The 22,458-nt window shown below is 41.5% G+C and overlaps 1 protein-coding gene across 4 annotated transcripts in view; it reads left to right on the top strand.

Annotated features, from left to right (window-relative positions):
- ATRN (attractin) overlaps window positions 1-22,458 on the top strand; it is a 157,442-nt gene that overhangs the window by 66,445 nt on the left and 68,539 nt on the right. For all 4 annotated transcript variants that reach the window (XM_059705660.1, XM_059705661.1, XM_059705659.1 and 1 more), the window contains 8 exons: window positions 1,349-1,433; window positions 6,826-7,046; window positions 9,242-9,363; window positions 11,795-11,933; window positions 13,512-13,702; window positions 16,214-16,433; window positions 17,662-17,847; window positions 18,617-18,850. In XM_059705660.1, coding sequence (XP_059561643.1) covers window positions 1,349-1,433; window positions 6,826-7,046; window positions 9,242-9,363; window positions 11,795-11,933; window positions 13,512-13,702; window positions 16,214-16,433; window positions 17,662-17,847; window positions 18,617-18,850 — 1,398 coding nt within the window. The remainder of the gene's footprint in view (window positions 1-1,348; window positions 1,434-6,825; window positions 7,047-9,241; window positions 9,364-11,794; window positions 11,934-13,511; window positions 13,703-16,213; window positions 16,434-17,661; window positions 17,848-18,616; window positions 18,851-22,458) is intronic.

The following is a 22,458-nucleotide window of genomic DNA, read 5'->3' as shown; positions in this document are numbered from 1 at the left end:
TACACAGTGAATATTGACTATTTTAATTTTAAAAAAATTATCTGTGAGGAGTAGAAGGGGAGAGTTGAGTACCTTCTTGGGCATCTTTATTTATTTTTAATTTTTTAAAAAATATCTTTTTATTATTGATTTTAGAGAGAGAGGAAGGGAAAGGGTGATGGAGAGAGAAACATTGATGTGAGAGGGTAACATCTACTGGCTGCCTCCCACATGCCCATACCAGGAATTGAATCTGTAGCCCCTCAGTACACAGGATACCAATCAACCAACTGAGCTGCACTGGTCAGGGTTTGGGCATATTTAAATGCTGTGATGAAAGCCAGTGCACTAAGAAGAAAGGGTCTTTGCCACACTGTGGCTTTAGGGAAGGAAGCAAGGTGGGTAGACAGGAAGTCTCTGTTCTCCATGTGAGGAAGAGCACAGAGTCTGGGCTGGTAGGAGAAGGAAATGAAAGCTGTTGTTGTCAAGGTTGAATAAATGTCTAGATTGAGTAGAAGAACCTTTGCTTAGTGAATGTAAATGTCTAAGTATTTCAGAAGCAGACAGTACGTGTGAGTTTGGTGTGGTTTACCAGCAAGAAAAGTTGATAGCATGGATCAGAACAAAGGAAAATTAGTAGATCTAAGAGATCTAGGGAAGGACTTTTATTTTATTTCATTTTATTTTTCTCACCTGAGTATATATTTTTTATTGATTTTAGAGAGAGGAAGGGAGAGAGAGAGAAATATTGATGTGAGAGAGAAACATTGATCAGTTACCTCCTGTACCTGCCCTGACTGGGGATCATTGAACCCACAACCCAGGTATGTGCCCTGACCAAGAATTGAACCCACTACCTTTTGGTGGACAGGACGTGCGCCAACCTATTGAGCAATACCAGCCAGGACTTTACAAAAGGACTTTTAAAAATTTAAAGAAAGTTTGAATTTTTTTTTAAGTTTTAATTTTCCACCTGTATTTTCCTATTTTAGCTACTGTTTGGGCAAGTCAATAGAGAGTGGAAAATAATTATGGAACCCATATGTTTTAGTTACATAAGTTCTGAAAAATTTGCTTAAATTAAAAAACATTCTAGTGAGTGAAATTGATAGGCAACAGAGTGAGTGGTATGGGTGTCAGGGATGTTGGATTCGCTAATTAGAATTGCCATATGGTCCTCCTGCCTTTCTTCCATACCTTGCTATTCTGCTGCTGCTGCATTTTACCTCAGAAAAGAAGGTATGACTCAGAAAAAGCAAGAGAAACATTTTATGTGATTGTTTTTGTACAGTCTTCTTCCCAGAGAAAATGCCAGTTCCTATTGATGATGAATGGCAGTCTCATTTGAAATGTGTTTTCTTGCTCCTAGCTTGTGACCGCTGGTCAGTGCTTCCCAGACCTGATCTGCACCATGATGTCAACAGATTTGGCCACTCAGCAGTCCTACACAACAGGTAATTGGAAAAGAAGTGCTTGCTCCTTTTCTCTTGGGTTTAAAATGAAAATGAAGTAAAATACGAAGAAATGGAATTAGGTTTGCATATTATTCTCAGCATTTTCCCACCTTGTTTGTTTTTCACAGGATTATGTAGGCATGAATTTCCTGATTTATATTTAAAACTAGAGGCCCGGGGCACAAAAATTTGTGCACTGGGGGGGGGGGGGGGTGAAGGGGGCTCCCTCAGCCCGGCCTGTGCCCTCTCGCAGTCTGGGACCCCTCGGGAAATAACGACCTGCTGGCTTAGGCCTGCTCACGGGTGGCAGAGGGCAGGCCCAATCCCTAGGTGCAGCCCCTGGTTGGACTCAGAGCAGGGCCAATTGGGGAGTTGGGGCGCCGCCCCCTGTCATGCACAGAGCAGGGCGGATCGGGAGATTGCGATGCCACCCTCAGTCACACTCAGGGTAGGGCCAATTGGGGGGTTGGGGCACCGCCCCCTGTCCACTCAAGGCAGGGTCGATGGGGAGGTTGCGGCACCACCCCCTGTCACGCACAGAGCAGGGCCAATCGGGGGGTTGGGGCGCTGCCCCCTCTCACTCACAGAGCAGGGCCCATCAGGGGGGTTGGGGCTCCGTACCCTGTCACGCACAGAGCAGGGTCGATCAGGGGGTTGGGGAGCTCCCCCCTGTCACGCACAGAGCAGGGCCCATCAGGGGGTTGGGGCACTGCAGCCTGTCACACACAGAGCCGCAGGACGATCAGGGGGTTGGGGAGCTCCCTCGTACCAGGCACAGAGCAGGGCTGATCAGGAGGTTGGGGCGCCTTCCCCTGTCACGAACAGAGCAGGGCGGATAGGGAGGTTGTGGCCCCGCCCCCTGTCACACACAGAGCCTCAGGGCGATCAGGGGGTTTGGGCGCTGCCCCCTGTCACGCTGATCCTGGTGCCGGGAGGCCTCTGGGCTCCGCTGATCCCGGTGCTTGGAGGCATATTACCCTTTTACTATATAGGATAGAGGCCTGGTGCACGGGTGGGGGCCGGCTGGTTTGCCCTAAAGGGTGTCCTGGATCAGGGTGGGGGTCCCCACTGGGGTGCCTGGCCAGCCTGGATGAGGGGATGATGGCTGTTTGCAGCTGGTAACACACCCTTCAGGGTGGGGGTCCCCACTGGGGTACCTGGCTAGTCTGGGTGAGGGGCTGAGGGCTGTTTTCAGGCTGGCGGGTGACTGAAGCTCCCAACCGCTCCCTTTTTTCTTTTTTCTTTTTAATTCTGGGCCAGCTTTAGCTCTGAGGCTTGGCTCCAGCTCTTAGGCCTTTGCTGCTGAAAGCAGGTATCTGGTTTGTTTGGGTTCTATAATCGAAACACTGTTTCAACTCCACCTCTGAGATCCCAGGTTGGCTGAAAGCAGGTTTCTGGGGTTTTGTTTAGCTTCTATATTTGTAACAATGTTTCAAACTGCAAGCCCAGAGGCTGGCAGCGGCAGGCGGGGAACGTTGGAGTCCTCCGTCACTGAAGCAAGCAAGCCTCATGTTCGCTTCAAGCTGCCTGGCTGCCGGCCGCCATCTTGGCTGGCAGTTAATTTGCATATCGCCCTGATTAGCCAATGGGAAAGATAGCGGATGTATGGCTAATTACCATGTTTCTCTTTTATTAGATAGGATACTTGATGTGCATTTGAATTTCTTTTAATGCTTTGTTTGTTGATATGTTTTTTTGTTAGCATGCAGGAGTATGCTATGTTTGATGTTGTCTGAATGCATGGGACCACAAAAGTTATGTGCAATTACTGTCTTATGCCCTCTGTCATTTGCTACTGTTCATGGAACTTAGATCTGAATGGTAAGGAAATTTGAAAAAAAGAGAGGGCAAGTCAGATAGGGAGAATCAGGTAGGGGAACAGAGATGGGGAAATTGTGAAGCTTCATATAGAACAAGTTTATAGTTCCTAATAATGTGAAGTCTACATTGCATTGGTCAAAACGCCTGGCCCAAACTAACAGCACTCTTTATCAGCCTTCCCGTCGAGAAGGCTCTGTAATATAAGGGCAATTCAGAGTGGTCTTTCCACTGTTCCTTACACTGTACTTTAAAGATTTTTTATTTGTTAAACAGCCTAATCATGTTAATTTTTCTCATTTTGTTCCTGCTGTTATTACTGTTGTTTACTTCACCTTTTACAATTTTAGGCCACACCCTGGCTGGTGTGATTCAGTTGATTCGAATATTGTCCCATATGCCAAAAGATCGTGGGTTCCATTACTGGTCAGGACACATACCTAGGTTGTGGGTTCAATCCCCACGTGCATGCAGAAGGCAACCAATCGATGTTTCTCTCTCTCTCAAAAAAAAAAAAAAAAAAAAGGACACTTGGTTATAATGTGTTTAAGTATGGATCTCTTTTGTGTTAATCTTGGAGTTTGTTGAGCTTTATGGGTGTATAGATTAGTCATTTTATTAAAATTTGTGGAAGTTTTCAGCCATTATTTATTTATTTATTTATTTTTATTGATTTCAGAGAGGAAGGGAGAGGGAAAGAGAGATAGAAACATCAATGCTGAGAGAGAATCATTGATCAGCTGCCTCCTGCACACCCCCTGCTGGGGATTGAGCCTGCAACCCGGGCTTGTGCCCTTGATTGGAATAGAACCTGGGGCCCTTCAGTCCACAGGCCTATGTTCTATCTACTGAGCCAAACCAGCTAGGGCGAGACAGTTTTGATTGATTGTTTTGTTTCCTCTGTATGGGTCACATTTTTTGTTTCTTTGCATAGCTTGTAATATTTGATTGAAAACTAAACATTTTTGGTAATATGTTGTAGCAAATACGGATTCTTATTCCCCCACCATCACCACCAACTGTTGTTGTTTTTGTTGTTTGCTTAGTGGCTTGCCTAGACTAATTCTGTGGAGTCTGTTTTCTGATTTTTCTAGTTGTTTTTTCTTGTTTTTATTTTTCAACCTGACTTGTTAGGAATTGCCTCTAGGTCATTATTGTTTAATAATCAGCCAATGGTTTTGCTTAAACAGTTGAAGCTAATAAGGATTATATTACACTCTTTGCTGATGGATCTGTTAAAAAATAGGTAGGGCCTTCTCCATTACCTTCTGAGCTGCTTGCAGCCTTGTTCAAACATAGCATTCCAAACCACCAGAGACTCTCACCACCATGTTTCCAGAGGTGAGTTGGGCTTGACTTAAAAGGCTGAAAATCTTGACACTGGACCCAAGAAGGACTTTCACTTCTGGCATCAGCCAATGGAGTCTCCCATTGAAAGACAACTGAAAAGTATACAGTAAGGATTTAACAAGATAATGAAGAAATACTGAGCAGAACATAAGAGATGAGTCGTCCGGCTGGTGTGGCTCAGTGGTTGAGCATCAACCTAGGAACCAGGAGGTCGGGGTTCTATTCCCAGTCAGAGCACAGGTCTGGATTGTGGGCTCGTTCCCCAGTGTGGGGCATGCAGTAGGCAGTCGATCAATGATTCTCTCTCAGCATTGATGTTTCTATCTCTCTCTCTTCCTTCCTCTCTGAAATTAATAAAAATATTTAAAAATAAAAAGAAAATAAGAGATGAATAGAGTCCAGAGAGATAAATTGAGCTGCTTTAGCCTGTGGGAGTTTCCTTATCCAGTTGAAGCAGCTGAGAGGTGCAGCTGAGCTTTCTACTGACTCTTAGAGGCTGAGGAGCAGAAACCAGAGATTTCTTTATACATAGTACATGTCAACTAGAAATTTCTGAAAAAATGTGTAAATGAATAGGATGGTTTGGATTCTGTTCTTTTTAGAAACAGAGACTATGAATGATCCTATTAGATTTTTTTTACCCTTAGACTAAGAACAAATTAAACTCACTATTACATGTTAATATGCAAGAGGTGATAGACCCAATTTTAATATTAGTGCTAGCAATTTAATGTAGTCTTGAAATAGAAAAAGAGATTTTAGGTAAAATGCAGATAAATCGTGTACTGTGGGTCCCCCCCCCCAAAAAAAAATTAAAACTTTTTATCATGGAAATTTGAAACCCTAACCCATTCACATAACAGTATATCTTGGAGATCGCTCTATAGCGGTATGTAGAAATCCTCCTGATTCCTTTTTTACAGCTACCTACTATTTCATTGTGTGGATGCACCACAGTTTATACATCACATCCCCAGATGATGGACATTTTGGGTTGTTTGTGTGTTTGCTATTATCATTATTGCTTTAGTGAATAGCCTCATGTGCATTTCTTTTTTTAATTTTGCTTTTATATCTTTGTGATAGACTTCTGGAAATGTGATTTCAGGTTCAAAAGATAAATACAGAGTTTTGTTAGATTTTGCCAGATTTCCCTTTTCAGGCTTGTCCTATTTGCATGCCTAGCAGCCAAGTATGAGAGTGCTTGTTTCCCTACTGCCTCACAGTCATTGTCAGACTTTTGTCTTTTTAGGGGAGAGATGCTTTCTCATTGTAATTTTAATTTGCGTTTTTCTTATAATTGAAGTTAATCATCTTTTCATATTCTTGAGGCCATTTACATTTTTCCCTTGCAAACTGGCTGAAGCTGTCTCTATATTAGGAATATTCTTTTCCTATAACAGCTTGTAAATAATTTTTCACAGTGTATCATTTGTCTTTTACTTTGCTTATAGCTGTATTTCCTATGCAAAATTCTTTTATTTATATAATCAATTTTTCAGTATTTTTTTTTGTTGCCTTCTGGATTTTAAGTCATGGCTGTTGTTATAGAGTAGCTCACCTGTATTGTCTTCTAACCTCTAAAGTGCATGTATGGGTTCGTTTTTTGTTTTTTTTTCCAAGTGGTTCTCTGGTCCATTTGGAATTTATCCTGAGTCCATAGAGAAATTTTATATTTTTCCATGTTTATTTTGTTATCTCCATACCATTTACTGGAAAGTCCACACTAATTTAAGATGCCACTTTTACTGTGTACTGAATTTTCATGCGCATTTTTATCTGTTTCTTACTGGTTTATGAATCATTATACAATTTTAATTAAGGAGACTTTATGCTTTTAAAATTATATATATTTTTAATATTTAAGAACATGCAGATACACAATTATGTGTTTAACTCTAAAAGGCATTTGCTTACCCTGACAGTAAAATATTCCAGGGAATTATGGTTAAAAGTCACTATGTTATCATGAGAACTTTTTTAATATAGTTATGTAAAGAGTAGGTTGATTATTGGAATTATTCTGGGTAGGACAGGCTAGGATGAAATTGAGAGGGAAAGGTATGAGAAAGATATAAGAATATTTTTTGAGATCCTGAAAAAAACAATTTCTTACAGAACTATTGATATGTAAGGTTTGTCTGAAGATTGTAAATAGTTTATCATGACTTTGTTTACTTAAGGTTTTAGTAAACTACTCTCCCTTTTTTGTTTTTCCTTTTAGCTCCATGTATGTGTTTGGTGGCTTCAATAGTCTCCTCCTCAGTGACATCCTGGTATTTACCTCGGAACGGTGTGAAGCACACCAGAGTGAAGCTGCTTGTCTAGCAGCAGGACCTGGCATCCGGTGTGTGTGGGACACAGGGTCATCTCAGTGTATTTCCTGGGAGTTAGCAACAGAAGCACAAGAAGAAAAGTTAAAATCAGAATGTTTTTCCAAAAGAAGTATGTTTTTTTTTCTTCTTAAAATTAAATTAATTTGCGTTCTCCTCTTATCTGAATCATGAAGGCACTTAGCATATGTACACTTTTTAGATTCATATTATTATCCAAAACTATTCAGTAATAACTTATGCAAAGGCTTTATGAAAAATTGGTTTGTGGCTCCTACAACCTATCTGCAAATCATAGAGACAAAAACCTCCTTGGCTTTGCATAGACTTTGTATACCAATTCCAGAACCCAGCTGCAATTGGTTTGGGGAAATGCAATCCAATGATATTTTTTGTGTTGATGGAAATATTCTATATCTGCACTGTCTCAATATGGTAGCTACTAGTGACATGTGGCTATCAAATACTTTGAAATGAGACTGGTATGACCGAAGAACTGAAATTTTAATTTCAATTAATGTAAATTAAAAATTACATGTGACCCTAGCCAGTTTGGCTCAGGGGATAGAGCGTTGGTCCACGGAATGAAAGGAGGTTTAATTCTGGTCAAGGGGGCACGTACTTTGGTTGCAGGCTTGATCCCCAGCCCTGGTCAGGGTGTGTGGGGGAGGCAACCAATCGATGTGACTCTCACATCAATGTTTCTCTCTATATCTCCCCCTCCCTTCCACTCTTTCTAAAAATCAATGGAAAAATATCCTCAGGTGAGGATTAACAACAACGACAAAAAAAACTACATGTGGGTAGTGGCTACCATATTGTGTTATGCAGTTCTAATGCTAAGGATAAGAAGAGGGCCAACCCAGTAAAAGCTATTACTCTTGTAGATAGAACTAAAGTTGCTGTCTTTGCAAAGTACTATTCTTTTCTAGCTTCTCAAGTTGGGCACAGCAGTGATAGCATGACAGACAGTTGCTGATGATGAGTAGTGATCCCTGCTTCTAGAACAACCTCTTGTGCTTTCCAAACTTTTTCATCTTGCCTACTTTTTACCCTTGTGCTCTGACATTTAGCACAATGCAAAGTAATATGTGAGAAAGCCTATTAAGAGTAAGAAAAATGTCTCTGCAGAATATTTGTTCACTTCAATTAATTTAAAGTATGTTGACTGAATTTCTTAACCATTATGGTTGATATAGAGTTACCATGAGAGTTATGGTGGGTAGAGGCAGCTTTCACTCTAAAGCTGAACAAAAATCAGCAGTAAGAACACCCAGGTAACCTTCCAGGTTCACTGTGGGCTGGTGAGTGCTGGAGAACTGAGATTATCAGAATCTGGTAGGGTTAGTCTCTGTCTCCTAGAAGGGATAAAATCAGTGATGTAGTTATTTTTTAACCCAATTTTTAAAGTTTGAACTAAAGGTGAAAGCTTATAGGAAATAATATTCACTTACCTTAGGTGGTTCAATATGACCTGATTTTATGTTAACTCATCTCAAAGTCGCCTCCCTAGTTCACTCTACTTTCTGTTTGGGCTCAGTCCTTGGGGTGATGACCAGGGCAGGAAGCACAACCTAAGGAGCAGGATGCTGGAGTCTTTGTGAAGGTGGGCCCTACCTATTCTTATCCACGGCTTCCACCATGTGCAATGTCCATGAGTGATTCAACAGATGAGGCAATATGGTTGTGCAGCTTCTCTTTTGTCGCTGACCTTAACCTATTTTGGGTCAATAGGCAATGCAGCAAGTCTTTAGTAGCCTAGAAGTTTTCAAAATTACACTCTTGGACTTACATGTATGTGTAGAAAATGCAGCTCAGCCAAGTGCCTCCTTTGGGGTTCTGTGGTGCTGCCTACTTCCCATGCCCAGACTAGCCTTGTGTTTATAGCTGGGAGGAATGGTTTGGTCTTCTGCCTTACTTTGTTTGGCTTCAGGAAAGCTCTTTCTGTTGTGTTCATTCTATTGCTAGTTGATTTTTTTCTTGGGAAGAAAAATATTTAAAGAACCACAGCTACTTCCATTTTATGTTGCTATTAAAGTAAATTAGCCTCTCTTTGTTTTTCACTTTCTGTGTACCTTGTTGGGGGGAGTGGGTACAAGTAGTGTTTTTTTCTCATTGTTTACTTATTTCTAAATCTGTTTTAACCTGACATGTATTTTCCTGCCAGTGGCACTCATCATTTTACTTCCCGACACTTCTTACATTTTTTTGCCTCAGTCTCAGATTGTGCTAAACAGCAGCTTTAATGGCCTGTGACTTTTCTAAGGAAGAGCTGTCATAGTTGATGACTTTTTCTTGTCTTCATAGCTCTTGACCATGACAGATGTGACCAACACACGGATTGTTACAGCTGCACAGCCAACACCAATGACTGCCACTGGTGCAACGACTATTGTGTCCCTAAGAACCACAGCTGCACGGAAGGCCAGGTCAGGGGCTGTCTCTCAAGGATTTCAGAGGATGGAAAAGTCCAGAGTGGGGTTATGTGTAGATTACAATGTGAATGTTATAAAAACTGACCCAGAGTTATTTTTGAAACCTTCAGTGTAGACTTGGATTTTATTATTGCTCAAGTTTTCTTTTAGGAAGGAATGTCCAGTACATTCTAATTCTAAAGGTCCTTGTCACAGGATTGACGTGTGGTGTTTTAGAAGAAGGAGGGACTGTGGTGTTTTGAGTATGCCCCACTCCCTAGCATGGCTGTGACTAAGTACTAGAGCTGGTGCGAGGCTTGGTGAGCTCTGCCTGTACAAGCAAGTTAGATTTGAGACTGAAAGGAGGTCAGGTGTGTAGTAGCCACATTGAATTGTGGAAATAATATACTTTGTATAATCTTCTTGTCTAACTAGAGGCCCAATGCATGAAATTCGTGCAAGAGTAGGCCTCCCCCTCCCTCCCCCCCACTGCCGGCACTGGCTTCCCTCTGGCACCTGGGACCCGGGCTTCCCTTGCAGCCCCAACTTCGACTACAAGGTTGTCCGGAGGATGTCCAGTCTAATTAGCATATTATGCTTTTATTATTATAGATGTTATATCTTGGCTTAGCATAATTAATGCTTAATACAGTAGGTCCTCGGGTTACATCAGAGATCCGTTCCTACGGCGCGACTTAACGCAATTTTCGCCTTAAGTTGGAACCCACCTACATAAGCACCTACATCACTCACATGGAGCATATACATAGCAGTAATGAAGTGAAAGAGTAAAAAAAATTTAAAAGAAAGATAACAATTCCTGACCTTTACTTGTGGTAAATAAATAATAAAAAACATAAAGCACATATATACATACGTCGAAATGACGTAACTTTTTTTTTTTTTTATAAATAAACTAGAGGCCCGGTGCACAAAAATTTGTGCACTTGGAGTGGTCCCTCAGCCCGGCCTGTGCCCTCTCGCAGTCTCGAACCCCTCAGGGGATGACCACCTGCTGGCTTAGGCCCACTCCCCAGGGGAATGGGCCTAAGCTGGCAGTCAGACATCCCTCTGGCAGCCCGGAAGCCCTCAGGGAATGTCCAGTTGCCAGCGGGGAGCAGGCCTAAGCTGCAGTCGGACATCCTTAGCACTGCTGAGGAGGTGGGAAAGGCTCCCACCACCACCACTGTACTGGCAGCCATCAGCCTGGCTTGTGGCTGAGCAGAGCTCCCCCTGTGGGAGCGCACTGACCACCAGGGGGCAGCTCCTGCATTGAGCGTCTGCCTCCTGGTGGTCAGTGTGTGTCATAGTGACCAGTCATTCCCAGTTGCTCTGCTGATAGGGTCAATTTGCATATTACCCCTTTATTATATAGGACAGAGGCCTGGTGCATGGGTGGGGGCCAGCTGGTTTGCCCTGAAGGGTGTCCCGGATCAGGGTGGGGTCCCGCTGGGGTGCCTGGCCAGCCTGGGTGAGGGGCTGATGGCTGTTTGCAGGCTGGCCACAGCCCCTTCAGGGAGGGGGGTCCTGCCGGGTTTCCTTGGCAGACTGGGAGAGTGGCTGATGGCTGTTTGCAGGCTGGCCAAGCCCCCCAGTGGGGACTCTCACCCCATGAGGGTGTGGCCATCCTGGGTGAGGGGCTGGTGGCTGTTTGCAGGCTGGCCACTGCCCCCAGCCACCCAAGCTCCCAGTGGAGGCTGGCTGGAAGCAGGTATCTGGGATTTATTTATCTTCTATAATTGAAACTTTGTTGCCTTGAGTGGAGGCTACAGCCAGCCAGGGCAGGCGGGAAGTTTGGCTTCCTCTATCGCCAGGGCAACCAAGCCTCCTGCTTGCTCCAGCTCCGTGGCTGCCGGACGCTATCTTGGTTGGGTTAATTTGCATATAGTCGCTCTGATTGGCTGGAGGGCGTGGCTTGGGGCATAGCAGAGGTGCGGTCAGTTTACATGTTTCTCTTTTATTAGATTAGATGGGAGATGGCGACGTAACCGTGAAACAGTGTACATCGTCTCCAACGTAACCCGAGGACTGTCTGTATTTGTAATTTTTTATGTAGGTTAGAAGGCAACACAGATGATGACTCAACTTTTATAGCCTTTGACAATTTATAAGACATTCTTTGACAGTCTGTAAAACAGTTCATAAAATATAAATTTAGCCTGTTTGGAAGGCATTTGAAAAGCATTACATTCAACATTCCCATTTTCAACATGAACAGGTTGAAGCATGGTGTTTAAGAGTGAATGACTTCCTTGCTGGGTAAAGGCATGTCCTTCAGCAGAACCTTTCCCTAAAGTGTTTTCACTGTGGTGCAACTTCCTATAAATCTTATTTATATATCCATTTACAGTTTGCTTCTTTAATTCGATTTTTAGTATCCTGTTTGTCCTTACCATGAGTTCTTTCTGTGCATATAAGAAGAAAGCTCTTGTCCACTGTGTTCTAGATCTCCATTTCCAAGTATGAGAACTGCCCCAAGGATAACCCCATGTACTACTGTAACAAGAAGACCAGCTGCAGGAGCTGTGCCCTGGACCAGAACTGCCAGTGGGAGCCCCGCAATCAGGAGTGCATCGCCCTGCCTGGTAGGCCTTAGAGAGGCATCTTGATGTGTGTGTGTGGGGCGTCCAAAGACTTTACACACATGCCTCTGATACTGTGCAGTCTCAGGGGTGGGGGATAAGCTCATTTTATCTATTCCTTCCCTCTTACCAATATTGTGGTTATTTTTTAAAACAAAAATACAGTTCTTAAGTATGCTCCTAGTGTCTTTCGAAACAAAATGAAACATCTGCTGCTCTGGAGAATCAAATGACAGATTGGCTCTGTATCATGGAGCCCACTCCATTGTTTTCACCCTGCTCTTCTGTGCAAACCCAGGAATATACTGCAGTAGTCTCATAAACCATTCTGCTGGGCACCTAATGAAGAGTGCTTCTTATTGACCACTGGATTAGACGGCCTGCACCTTCTGACAAGAAGGAGAGGAGAGATGCCCGTGTCCACAGCACCTCCTGGGGTGATCTCCAGCCCTGAATACCTTAATTTATGGCACTTCTGAGGTTCGGGATGATGAGTTAGGGGGTCTGGGGCCAACCAGTCATAACTAAAAGTGTATGATATGTTTGCTCAACCAAGATATCCAGGAAGGGGGACTTCTGTGGCTCCATGCAACAGCTGAGGCATGTTAAGGGCAGTTGGGTTCCACCAGGCCCCTTGTGAATGTCCTTTGGAAGTACTTGATTCAGCTTGTATGAGTGGGCTTCTTGTTCTTTGTCTCATTGCATCTCAAACTCTAATGAGCAGCTGAGGATCTGGGGATCTTCCTATCAGTCAGATTCTGGTACAAATCTAGGGTGGGGCCCAGAATCTACATTTGAACAAGCGGTGACACTGATGCCACACTCCAGGAGCAAGTGTTTATCTGCTCTGAGATGATCCCTGACCCATGGTACTGTACCTTTCATTGATCTCACTGTTCATGAGCATTATTGATGGGTACTTTGGTTCTGGTGAATTTGCTTTGCTCCTTGTCTTCCGAGAAGTATTCACAACTTCTGTGCAGTTCTTTGGGTGGGTTTAGGGCAGTCACAGTAGCAGATTACAGGCTTGCCTTTTTGCTACAGCTCTATCACTTGGGGGTGCCCGCCCCAAAAGGATCTTTTCACCTTACTTTTGGGATAATGTTGCACTTGATTTTATACTTGATGTGAAAACAATGCAACTTTTGAAGACTAGACTTGTTCATTCACCAACTCATTTCTATTCTTGCAGTTTTTAACCCCAGCCTTCCAATATCCATATTTATTTTTCTGCTCTTAAATTTTAGTGTTGTTCTTAATTGTTTTTCAAAAGGAGATTTATAAAATTCAACACTGACACCAAATAAATGTTTTCTTCTAAGACACAGGAGGGTTGGCCTCATTTTTGAGATCCAGGAAATATGACTAATTTTTTTAAAGCATTTAAAATTCTCGTATTCTGTACTTGGTCCTTAGTAATGTGTCTGATACTCTCATTACATCCTAAGGAAGTACCTAGAATTCAAATCACAAAATCATTTGGTTTTTTATTAATTCGAACAGTAATGTAGTAGTTCTGTGTGATTTCTAAAATTTGTTGTTTTTTGTTGTTTTTTTCTTTCTCTCTATCCTTTACAAAAGAAAATATCTGTGGCAGTGGCTGGCATTTGGTTGTAAACATGTGTTTGAAAATTTCTACTGCGAAGGAGACTTATGACACCGCTAAATTGTCCTGTAGGAACCACAATGCCCTTTTGGCTTCTCTTACAACCCAGCAGAAGATAGACTTTGTCCTTAAGCAGCTGCGAATAATGCAATCATCGCAGAGCATGGTAAGTTAAAATCCTCAGGACTTACATCTATTGTCTACTGAGGGCATGAACACAGCTCTCACCTGTGATGTGCTTGGCAGGAGGAGTGCTGTGTAACACACTGGAACGGCCACTGGCAGATTCTCTTCCTTTAATACCTTCTTTTTTACCTTAACATTTTAAACACTTTGTTAGTGATATCTACTAAATTATATTTGAATAATTACATGTGTATTGAATAGTAATGTGTGTACATATGCACATATCTTTGTGACACCAGTGATGATTTTGTATTGGTTTATCCCTTGGTGTTGCTGTTGTGGGGGAGGGGAATGTCACTGCTACTTAGCTAGGTTGAATTAAGCCACCCGAGTCTCAGATTTTAGGTATTATTACAGTGTGTAATATGATTTAATGTTCGTCACCCAATAAATGTTTGTTTGCATCTTCCTTAGGCCTGGCCAGCCCAAAAGGAGAGAGTACCTTCTTATCAAAAGTTTCTAAGCACAGAACCCCAAGTTCTCTTCCCATCTGCTCAGTGCTCTGAGGTGGCTTATAGTTGACATTCCACAATCACATTTGGTCATTTTGAGTTTAAAATCTTAGGCTGTGGGTCTATCCTCAACTAAGTAGACGCAAGACAAAGCTCTTACCAGCACTGGCTTTGGTACAGAGCATTTGGTGGGGGAGGAGTTCTCCTCATCAAGTAGGGAGAAGCAATAGGCCGTACTTCCTTGGGTGCAGCCTGCTTCAGGTGAGGATACGGAGTATGGCCTGGGTCCTGGCTACATGTGGCCCTGCATACTGCCTAGAGGGCTATTCTGCAATGGGTAGGGGGTGCCTATGTTTTACTTTCCTACATTTAGTCTTTTTTTTTTTTTTTTAAGTGCAACTTTGGTATGGTGTGGAAAACATTGGTAATACATCATAAATGTGGTTACCTCATGGGACACTATGACCACATTTGATATTTTATATCTTAAAAGTTTTTCAAATTTATAATCTCCATTAGGGACTGCTTTTGTTTGTTTCTCTTTACCTGACCCCCAAATACGGGTCTCTACAGTGTTCTGTCCTTGGCTGTCAGCTGATCTTATCTGTAGTCACTCTTCAGAAAATTGATAGCTTACAGTTTTGCTCATTTCCAGTGACTCCCAATTCCATGTGTCTCCAAGAATAGCTGGTTAGAAGGGTTTGGCTACCCCAGCTGGTCACAGATATCCTATCTTCTGGTCCCTCTTCTCTCTTCCTCAGGTTTTCTAGTTCTAGAAGGTTCTGGGTAGTCAAATTAGCTGGGACTACCTTTATACAATAAGAATTCACAGTCTTGTGTTAAGCTGTAAATTAAGCTGTAAGTCTAGACTAAGAGCCCAGGCTTATATGGAAAAACAAATCAGTATACTCAACCTAGTCTTTAGGGCAGAGGCTGGCTCATAGCCAGAAAGAGGTAACCCCTGATGATGAAGAGTGAATTGGGAAGGTGACTAGGGAAGGGCTCTCTGTGCTTTGCTACCACACATGCAAGATGCGGAGTTTGAGGGGTGAGCTGCAGGCTGCGTGGAAGGGAGTTGCTGTAGGTGTGTCTTATGAGGAATCAAGGCCAAATCCTGAGAGGCCTTGTCTACAGTGCTAATTACTTTGAGTTTTATCAGGAAAGCAAAGAGAAGTTATTGAAGGACTTTTAAAAAGCATTAACTTTATTTGTTTTCTTTCCTTAAAAAATAATACACATTTCAGAGGAAATTTAGAAAATAGTAATATTAAAAATAGAATAAATATTACTTGCTACAACTAAAAATAACTACTATGGGGTATGTCTATTTCTGTTGGGTCTTTCAATAGGAATGCATATTTTTTCCTCAAAAATTGAAATACATAGTACATTTTGTTTTATAACTGGCAAAATTAGGACTATCTTTCATTTCTGGGCTAAACTTTGTACTTTTATTTTAAAAGAATTTGTTAATGCAACAGGAGGGAAATTTCAGTAGAGCAGCAGTCAGAGACTCGCCCAGGGTTTTACTATCCCATTATTCCCTATAAAATTCAATGCCAGCCCTTCCCCCAGCTGAAGGTGGGAATCTCTAGTCATCTGAGCTGTTCAGTGCCCCAAACAGGCTTAGTTAATGATTCTGAGGATAGACAGATAACCAATATTTCAGAAATATTGGCAAGATTATTTCATGTATGGATAGATATATAAACCAAGTTTGGGGGTGGCTATCTCTTCATAGCATGTCATAGGATATGGAAATTTTGGACCTTGATTATTGTTTTGCCATTAATCTCTGTGAAATTTTTCATATATTCTCTGAGCTATATTTTTGTCCTTTGTAAAATGGCCATATTAAAGGGCCAAGCATGATATATAACTTAAAAATGATGATCTGTCCTTATCTGCAATGGCTGAGTCAATGGATACGAAGGTTTTCCTGTATCTTCGGGATATTTGTAACTTCATGGTTTTTATTTAGAAGCCTGTTTTGGTCAAGACATTGTTTATATTCATAATTGTGTCTCTCTTGTCTACAGACCAAGCTGACCTTGACCCCATGGGTTGGCCTTCGGAAGATCAATGTGTCCTACTGGTGCTGGGAAGATATGTCCCCATTCACAAATAGTTCGATACAGTGGATGCCATTTGAGCCCAGTGATGCTGGATTCTGTGGAATCTTATCAGAACCAAGTACTCGGGGCCTGAAGGCTGCAACCTGCATCAACCCACTCAATGGTAGTGTCTGTGAAAAGCTGGGTAGGTATATGGGGAATTATGCATTACTGGAAGTTCATTGAAAGCAAAACCATAGGAGGCATAGTATTGATATATGTAAAATATTCATGAAAAACAGATTGTGTATTGATTTCAAGCATATGAAGCAGAGTATAACTCAGAATTTTAAAAGCGGAAGACAATTTCCTCTGGCTCTGAATAGTATGACCCATAAACTTAAACAAAAATAACTAATACTACTCAGAGAACCTAATATTCTAATTAACAATGAGATTGATTGGTTTGTTGATCTCAAAAAGTTTGAGACTTGCTCTAAAAGGTTAATTTCTTGGTGTTGGCAGAGAAATGCTGTGGAAGAAAGAACCAAAAATACAAATAAAAGCAAAGGAAAGATCAGAACTGACATAGGGGACAAAAGGGACAGTGGGCAGAAAAATGTGTCAGTAGGGAGAAAAATGATGAGTGCAGTTCTGTGACAGAAAACAGAAGCAAACCTGATGTGCTAAAGCTGTACTTGAGTACTGAAGGAGCAAACACTTTGAGTAGCTTCATGGCTTTGCATCTCTCTTCTGGGCTACATTTAGGCTTCTTAAAGCCAGGCACAGGGGCAGCACCTGCAGCACGCCGATAAGCCCAAGACAAGAGTCCTCCTCCTGCAGAGGGTTCACAAGTAATAGGTGGAATTTTCTAGGCACTTTCGGGAGGCTGGACTCCTTTGGCATCATGTCTTATTTTAGGAAGGGAACACAATTTGAAGAACACAAAAGTATAGAAAAGAATTGATAGCACTGTAGAAGTCGCCTTAAAATATTACTTCTAAACTTCCTGTAGGGGAGCTTTTTAGCCATTTTGGATCCTGAGTGCCTTGGTGTATTTAATGAATGCTGTGGGCCTTCTTCCCTAAAATATACAAAGATATGATTTTGCATGTTCAGGTGGGTTGTAAAGCCCTGACGTTTATGCTAGGGCCCATATTTTTGAGGAGCTTTAGAACCCCTATTTGAATGGCAAGATTAGCTTGTTCCCACAGGTCTTTGAAAAAGAAAAACATCTTTTTTCCTCAAGTATAACAATATATTTGACTAAACAGTACATGGTGACTCTAATGTTTTCTATTTTCTCCTTCATTTAATATAGCCCACTGAATTGATTTCATGACAGACTAATGTTAACAACCCATACTGAAAAGACTTTGACCTTAGCCAACATGGTGGGAGCTCTAAGTGTCTCTCTTATGTTTATTTCCCAGCGAACCACAGCACCAAGCAGTGCCGGACACCGTGTGCCTTGAGGACGGCATGTGGAGAGTGCACCAGTGGCAGCTCCGAGTGCATGTGGTGCAGCAACATGAAGCAGTGTGTGGACTCCAATGCCTACGTGGCCTCCTTCCCTTATGGCCAGTGTATGGAGTGGTATACCATGAGCAGCTGTCCCCGTAAGTGAAAAGTGAGCTCTAAGCACTAATGAGTGCCATGTGTACGGGTGACAACTCCTGCAGTGAGGCGGTGCTGTCAGCCTCTGAACATTTGAGGGACAAGACTGGACCTGACCTTCAGCTCAGATCTGTCGATAGACTGTTTGATGATAATCTTCATATAGAACAAAGCACAATGATACAAGTAAATAAATGTAGGATAGAGCGCTGAGTACAGAAATAATTGCTCAACTTCAGTATCATATTGCTCCATCCTGTATGACCACATCTTTTTTTTAAAATATATTTTTATTGATTTCAGAGAGGAAGGGAGAGAGAGAAACATCAATGATGAGAGAGAATCATTGATTGGCTGCCTCCTGCACACCCCGAACTGGGGGTCAAGCCCACAACCTGGGCATGTGCACCAACTGGGAACTGAGCCATGACCTGCTGTTTCAGAGGTCAACTCTCAGCCACTGAGCCATGCTGGCCGGGCTGGTCTCCACATCTTAATCTTCTAACTCTTAAAGTAAGTGCTTTTCAGTTGGTGACCTCTCAGGTCCCTTTTGGCTCCAACATCCTGAGATTGAGAGAGAGGAGGAGTCCCTAATACATGTAGAACAAGATATTGGGTTCTTCAAATTTATTCTGCCATTTAAACAGTCACAATAGAATAGGAATTTTGACTCACAGAGGTTGAATAATCTGTTAAAGAAAAGGGTGATTTAAATACAATGAGTTCAAATCTAAAGGAGATAGTGAATTGCAACTTGTGTTTTCTTAACAGCTGAAAATTGTTCAGGCTACTGTACCTGTAGTCATTGCTTGGAGCAACCAGGCTGCGGCTGGTGTACTGATCCCAGCAATACTGGCAAAGGGAAATGCATAGAGGGCTCCTATAAAGGACCAGTGAAGATGCCTTCTCAGGCCCCTGTAGGAAATTTCTACCCACAGCCCCTTCTCAATTCCAGCATGTGTCTGGAGGACAGCAGATACAACTGGTCTTTTATTCATTGTCCAGGTAAGATGTCTTATGTATCCAAAATCAAGTGTTTCACTTCCTATCTGCAAAGAATAAAACCTTGAAAGCTACCTTACTTATATGGATTTCTTTTAAGAAAAAAATAACATCATTTTTGGAGAAGTAGTTTTACATGACAAATATTTTTATTTTTAGTTAATGAAAATAATAAAATTTCAAGTGAGTTGTTTTGCTAACATTACAAAAGTAATGAAATAAATTCATCATAAAAAACTAAATATTACAGATGTAGATAAAATAAAAGCTGGAATTCCTCTTCTCATCTACAGTTCATCAGAGAAGTAAAAATTTTAACAGTTTGATACAGATATCTCTAGACATACCAATGTATATTTTTAAAACTAAAAAACACTCCCTGGCCAGTATTTTAAGTGGTTAGCGCACTGGCCTTCACACCTAAGGGTCATGCGTTCGATTCCTGATAAAGGGTGTGTACCTGGGTTACAGGTTCGGTTCCCGGCCTGGTCGGGGTATGTGTAGGAGGCAACCAATCCATGTGCCTCTCACATCTATATTTCTCTCTCTCCCTCTTTCCCGTTCTCTTTCTCTCTTCCCCTCCCTCCCTTCCCCTCTCTAAAAATCAATGGAAAAAAATGTCCTAGGTTATGGTTTAAAAACTAAAAAATGCTATGCATATGATATAGTTTTATAGTTTGCTCTTTACTTAAAAATACATCTTGGCAGTTCTTAGGAGAAAAATTAAAAATAAGTCTTCTGCCAACCCAGAAGTTTCTCTCCATAAATGTAGAAAAGAAAGAAAACCGTTTTATTATTGAATATAAGCTTTAAGCAGACTGTGATGCACATCACAGGCAAGCCACTAATGAGATTGCAAAGACAAACGAAATCTCAACCTTTTAAATAAATGGCCAAGCAGATACAATCTATTATATACATGTTATCAAGATGAATGATAATTTGTCCTCATAAGAGAGGATTTGATGGCACTGTTTGCTGTACATTCCTTTCATAGTTTATCCTGAATTTACCTGGTAGTTGGGGTGGCCACCTGTGTTAGGTAATTGCCTTTATCCAAGAAAAGAATAAACTGTCTTTTAACTTTATGGCAAGCAGGTGGTTGCAGCTTGGCACAGTGCACTCAGGCTAACTAAAATCCGGAAAGGACTGGGAGATAGGGTGCTATCTTCCTTGATGTTTTTATTTAAAAGAGGTGGCTCCCAGGCCCTTAAGAAAAACATTCTTGGATTGTAGTGCTCATAAGAGGCTTATTTAGGTTTTAAAAAGATTTATATGCATTTCAAAGGAACTGAGGAAGGACTTATACATACAGGTTTTCTTTTCTTTTTTTAAAATTTTTTTGTTAATCCTCACCCAAGGATTTTTTTCCATTGATTTTTTAGGGAGAGTGGAAGAGAGAGGGAAAGACAGAGAGAAACATCCACGTGAGAGAAACACATTGATTGGTTGCCTCCTGCATGAGCCCGACCAGGGCCCAGGCTGGGGAGGAGCCTCCAACCAAGGTATGTGCCCAGAACCCTTTGGTTCGTAGGCCGATACTCTATACACTGAGCCAAACCGGCTTGGGCAATACAGGTTTTTCTTAATGAATTGTAAGAAAAGGGAGAAGGGGAAAAGGTCTCTTTGCCTTTTGGCAAGAGGAATAACCCAGCCTGACTGCCTGCCTATCTCCCTCCCTCTCTCCCTTTCTCCCTCCTTCCCTTCTTCTCTCTTTCCCTTCTTTCCTCCCTCTCTCCCTCCCTCCTTCTATCTATCTTCCCTTCCCTTCTATCCCTCCTTCTTTCCTTTTTCCTTTTTCCTCTTTCCCTTTCCTTTCCTTCTCTCCCTCCTTCCCTACTCTCTCTATTCCTTCCAGTAGTTGCTTTAAGAAGGAATATATCATAAGTTGGCCTAAAGCCTGTGCCTAATAGACCTGCTGAGGAGACTGCCCTAAGAAATTAATCCTGAGAAACTGGCTTTTGATTCAGACTTTCAGTAAATACTCAGGAATGTGCTGATAGGCCTCCAGAACAGTTGGGTGAGGGTAGGCAGGTACAAAGACTCCCAGAAGGTTAGTGGGTGAGAACTTCTCCAAGAGCATCTCAGACAGCGCCACTGATAACAGGGCTCCCTGTGAGTTCTTCTGTTAGAGAAAGGCTGCTGTAAACAAAAATAAAAGGCAAGAGACAAACGGGGGGAAAATATCTGCAGTGTATATATCCAATGATTCCATAGTATGTAAACCTCCTCCCTCCAGGAAAAAAAAGCTAAATGTCAACCCAACAGAAAAAGTGGGCAAAGGATATAAAGAAGTAGGTACATCGTTTTGCATTCTCACTAACAATATAAAAAGGCCCAGATTTCTTCATCCTCATCAATACTGCGTTCATCTTTTTTATTGTAGCTGTTCTAGTTTATGAGAAATTGTAAATCACTGTGGTTTTGATTTGCATCAAATGACTAATGAAGCTGCTCATCTTTTTGGCCATTTGTATGTCATCTTTAGAAAAATAACTATTCAAAGTCTTTGCCCATTTTTTAAATTGCATTATCTTTTTATTATTGACCTATAAGAGTTCTTTATGAATCCTAGATATAAATCCCTTTTTGAATATATGACTTGCAATATTTTCTTTCATTTTTCTTTCTTGATAGTATCTTTTGAAATACAAAAGTTTTAAATTTTGTAAGTCCAATGTGTTTTCTTTTATCCCATGTGCTTTTTAAAGAACTCAGTGCCTTAACTAACCCAACGTCACAGAGATTTATTCCTATGTTTTCTTTTTAAAGTTCCATAGATTTATCTCTTATATTTAGGTTCATGATCCACTTTTGAATTAACTTTTATATGTAGTGAGGTAGGGGACCAAATTCATCTTTTTGCATGTAGTTATCTAGTTGTCCCTGCACCATTTGTTAAAAGGACTATTTGTTTGTTTGTTTGTTTTGCCATTGAATTTTTGAGACATGTTTGTTGAGAATCAGCTCACTGTAAATGTAAGAATTTATTTCTGGGCTCTCATTTCTATTCTATTGGGTGTCTTTACATCAGTATCACTATTTTGATTACTGTAGCTTTGTAGTAAGTTTTGAAATTGGGAAGTCTGTTCTCCAACTTTGTTCTTTTCTAGCTTGTCATGGCTATTCTGGGTTTCTGCTATTTCCATATGAATTTTAGGATGAGCTTGTTAATTTTGGCAACAACAAAAAGAGATCACATTGAAGCTATAGACCAATTTGGGGTGTATTGCCATCTAACAATTTATGATCTTGGAATAGTTTTCTATTTCTTTAGTTCTTTACTTTTTTTCAGTAACATTTTATGGTTTACAGTGTACATATCTTGTACTTATTTTGTTAAATTTGTTATATAAAGTATTTTATTTTTTTAAAATTCTTTATTAGTTAAGGCATTACAGATGTGTCCTCATCCCCCCCATTAACCCCCAAACTCCCCCCCTCCCCACACACTCATGCTCCCGACCCCCTGTTGTTCATGTCCATTGGTTTGGCTTATGTGTGCATACAAGTCCTTCGGTTGATCTCTTCCCCTTACCCCCTCCCTCCCCTACTTTCCTTCTGGGGATTGATAGTCTGATCGCTGTTTCTCTGTCTTTGGATCTGTCCCT

The sequence above is a fragment of the Myotis daubentonii genome, chromosome 8 (assembly GCF_963259705.1).
Source record: "Myotis daubentonii chromosome 8, mMyoDau2.1, whole genome shotgun sequence".
NCBI lineage: Eukaryota > Metazoa > Chordata > Mammalia > Chiroptera > Vespertilionidae > Myotis > Myotis daubentonii.
Note: the sequence above shows the minus strand (reverse complement) of the source record. Positions and strands in the feature narration are given on the sequence as shown.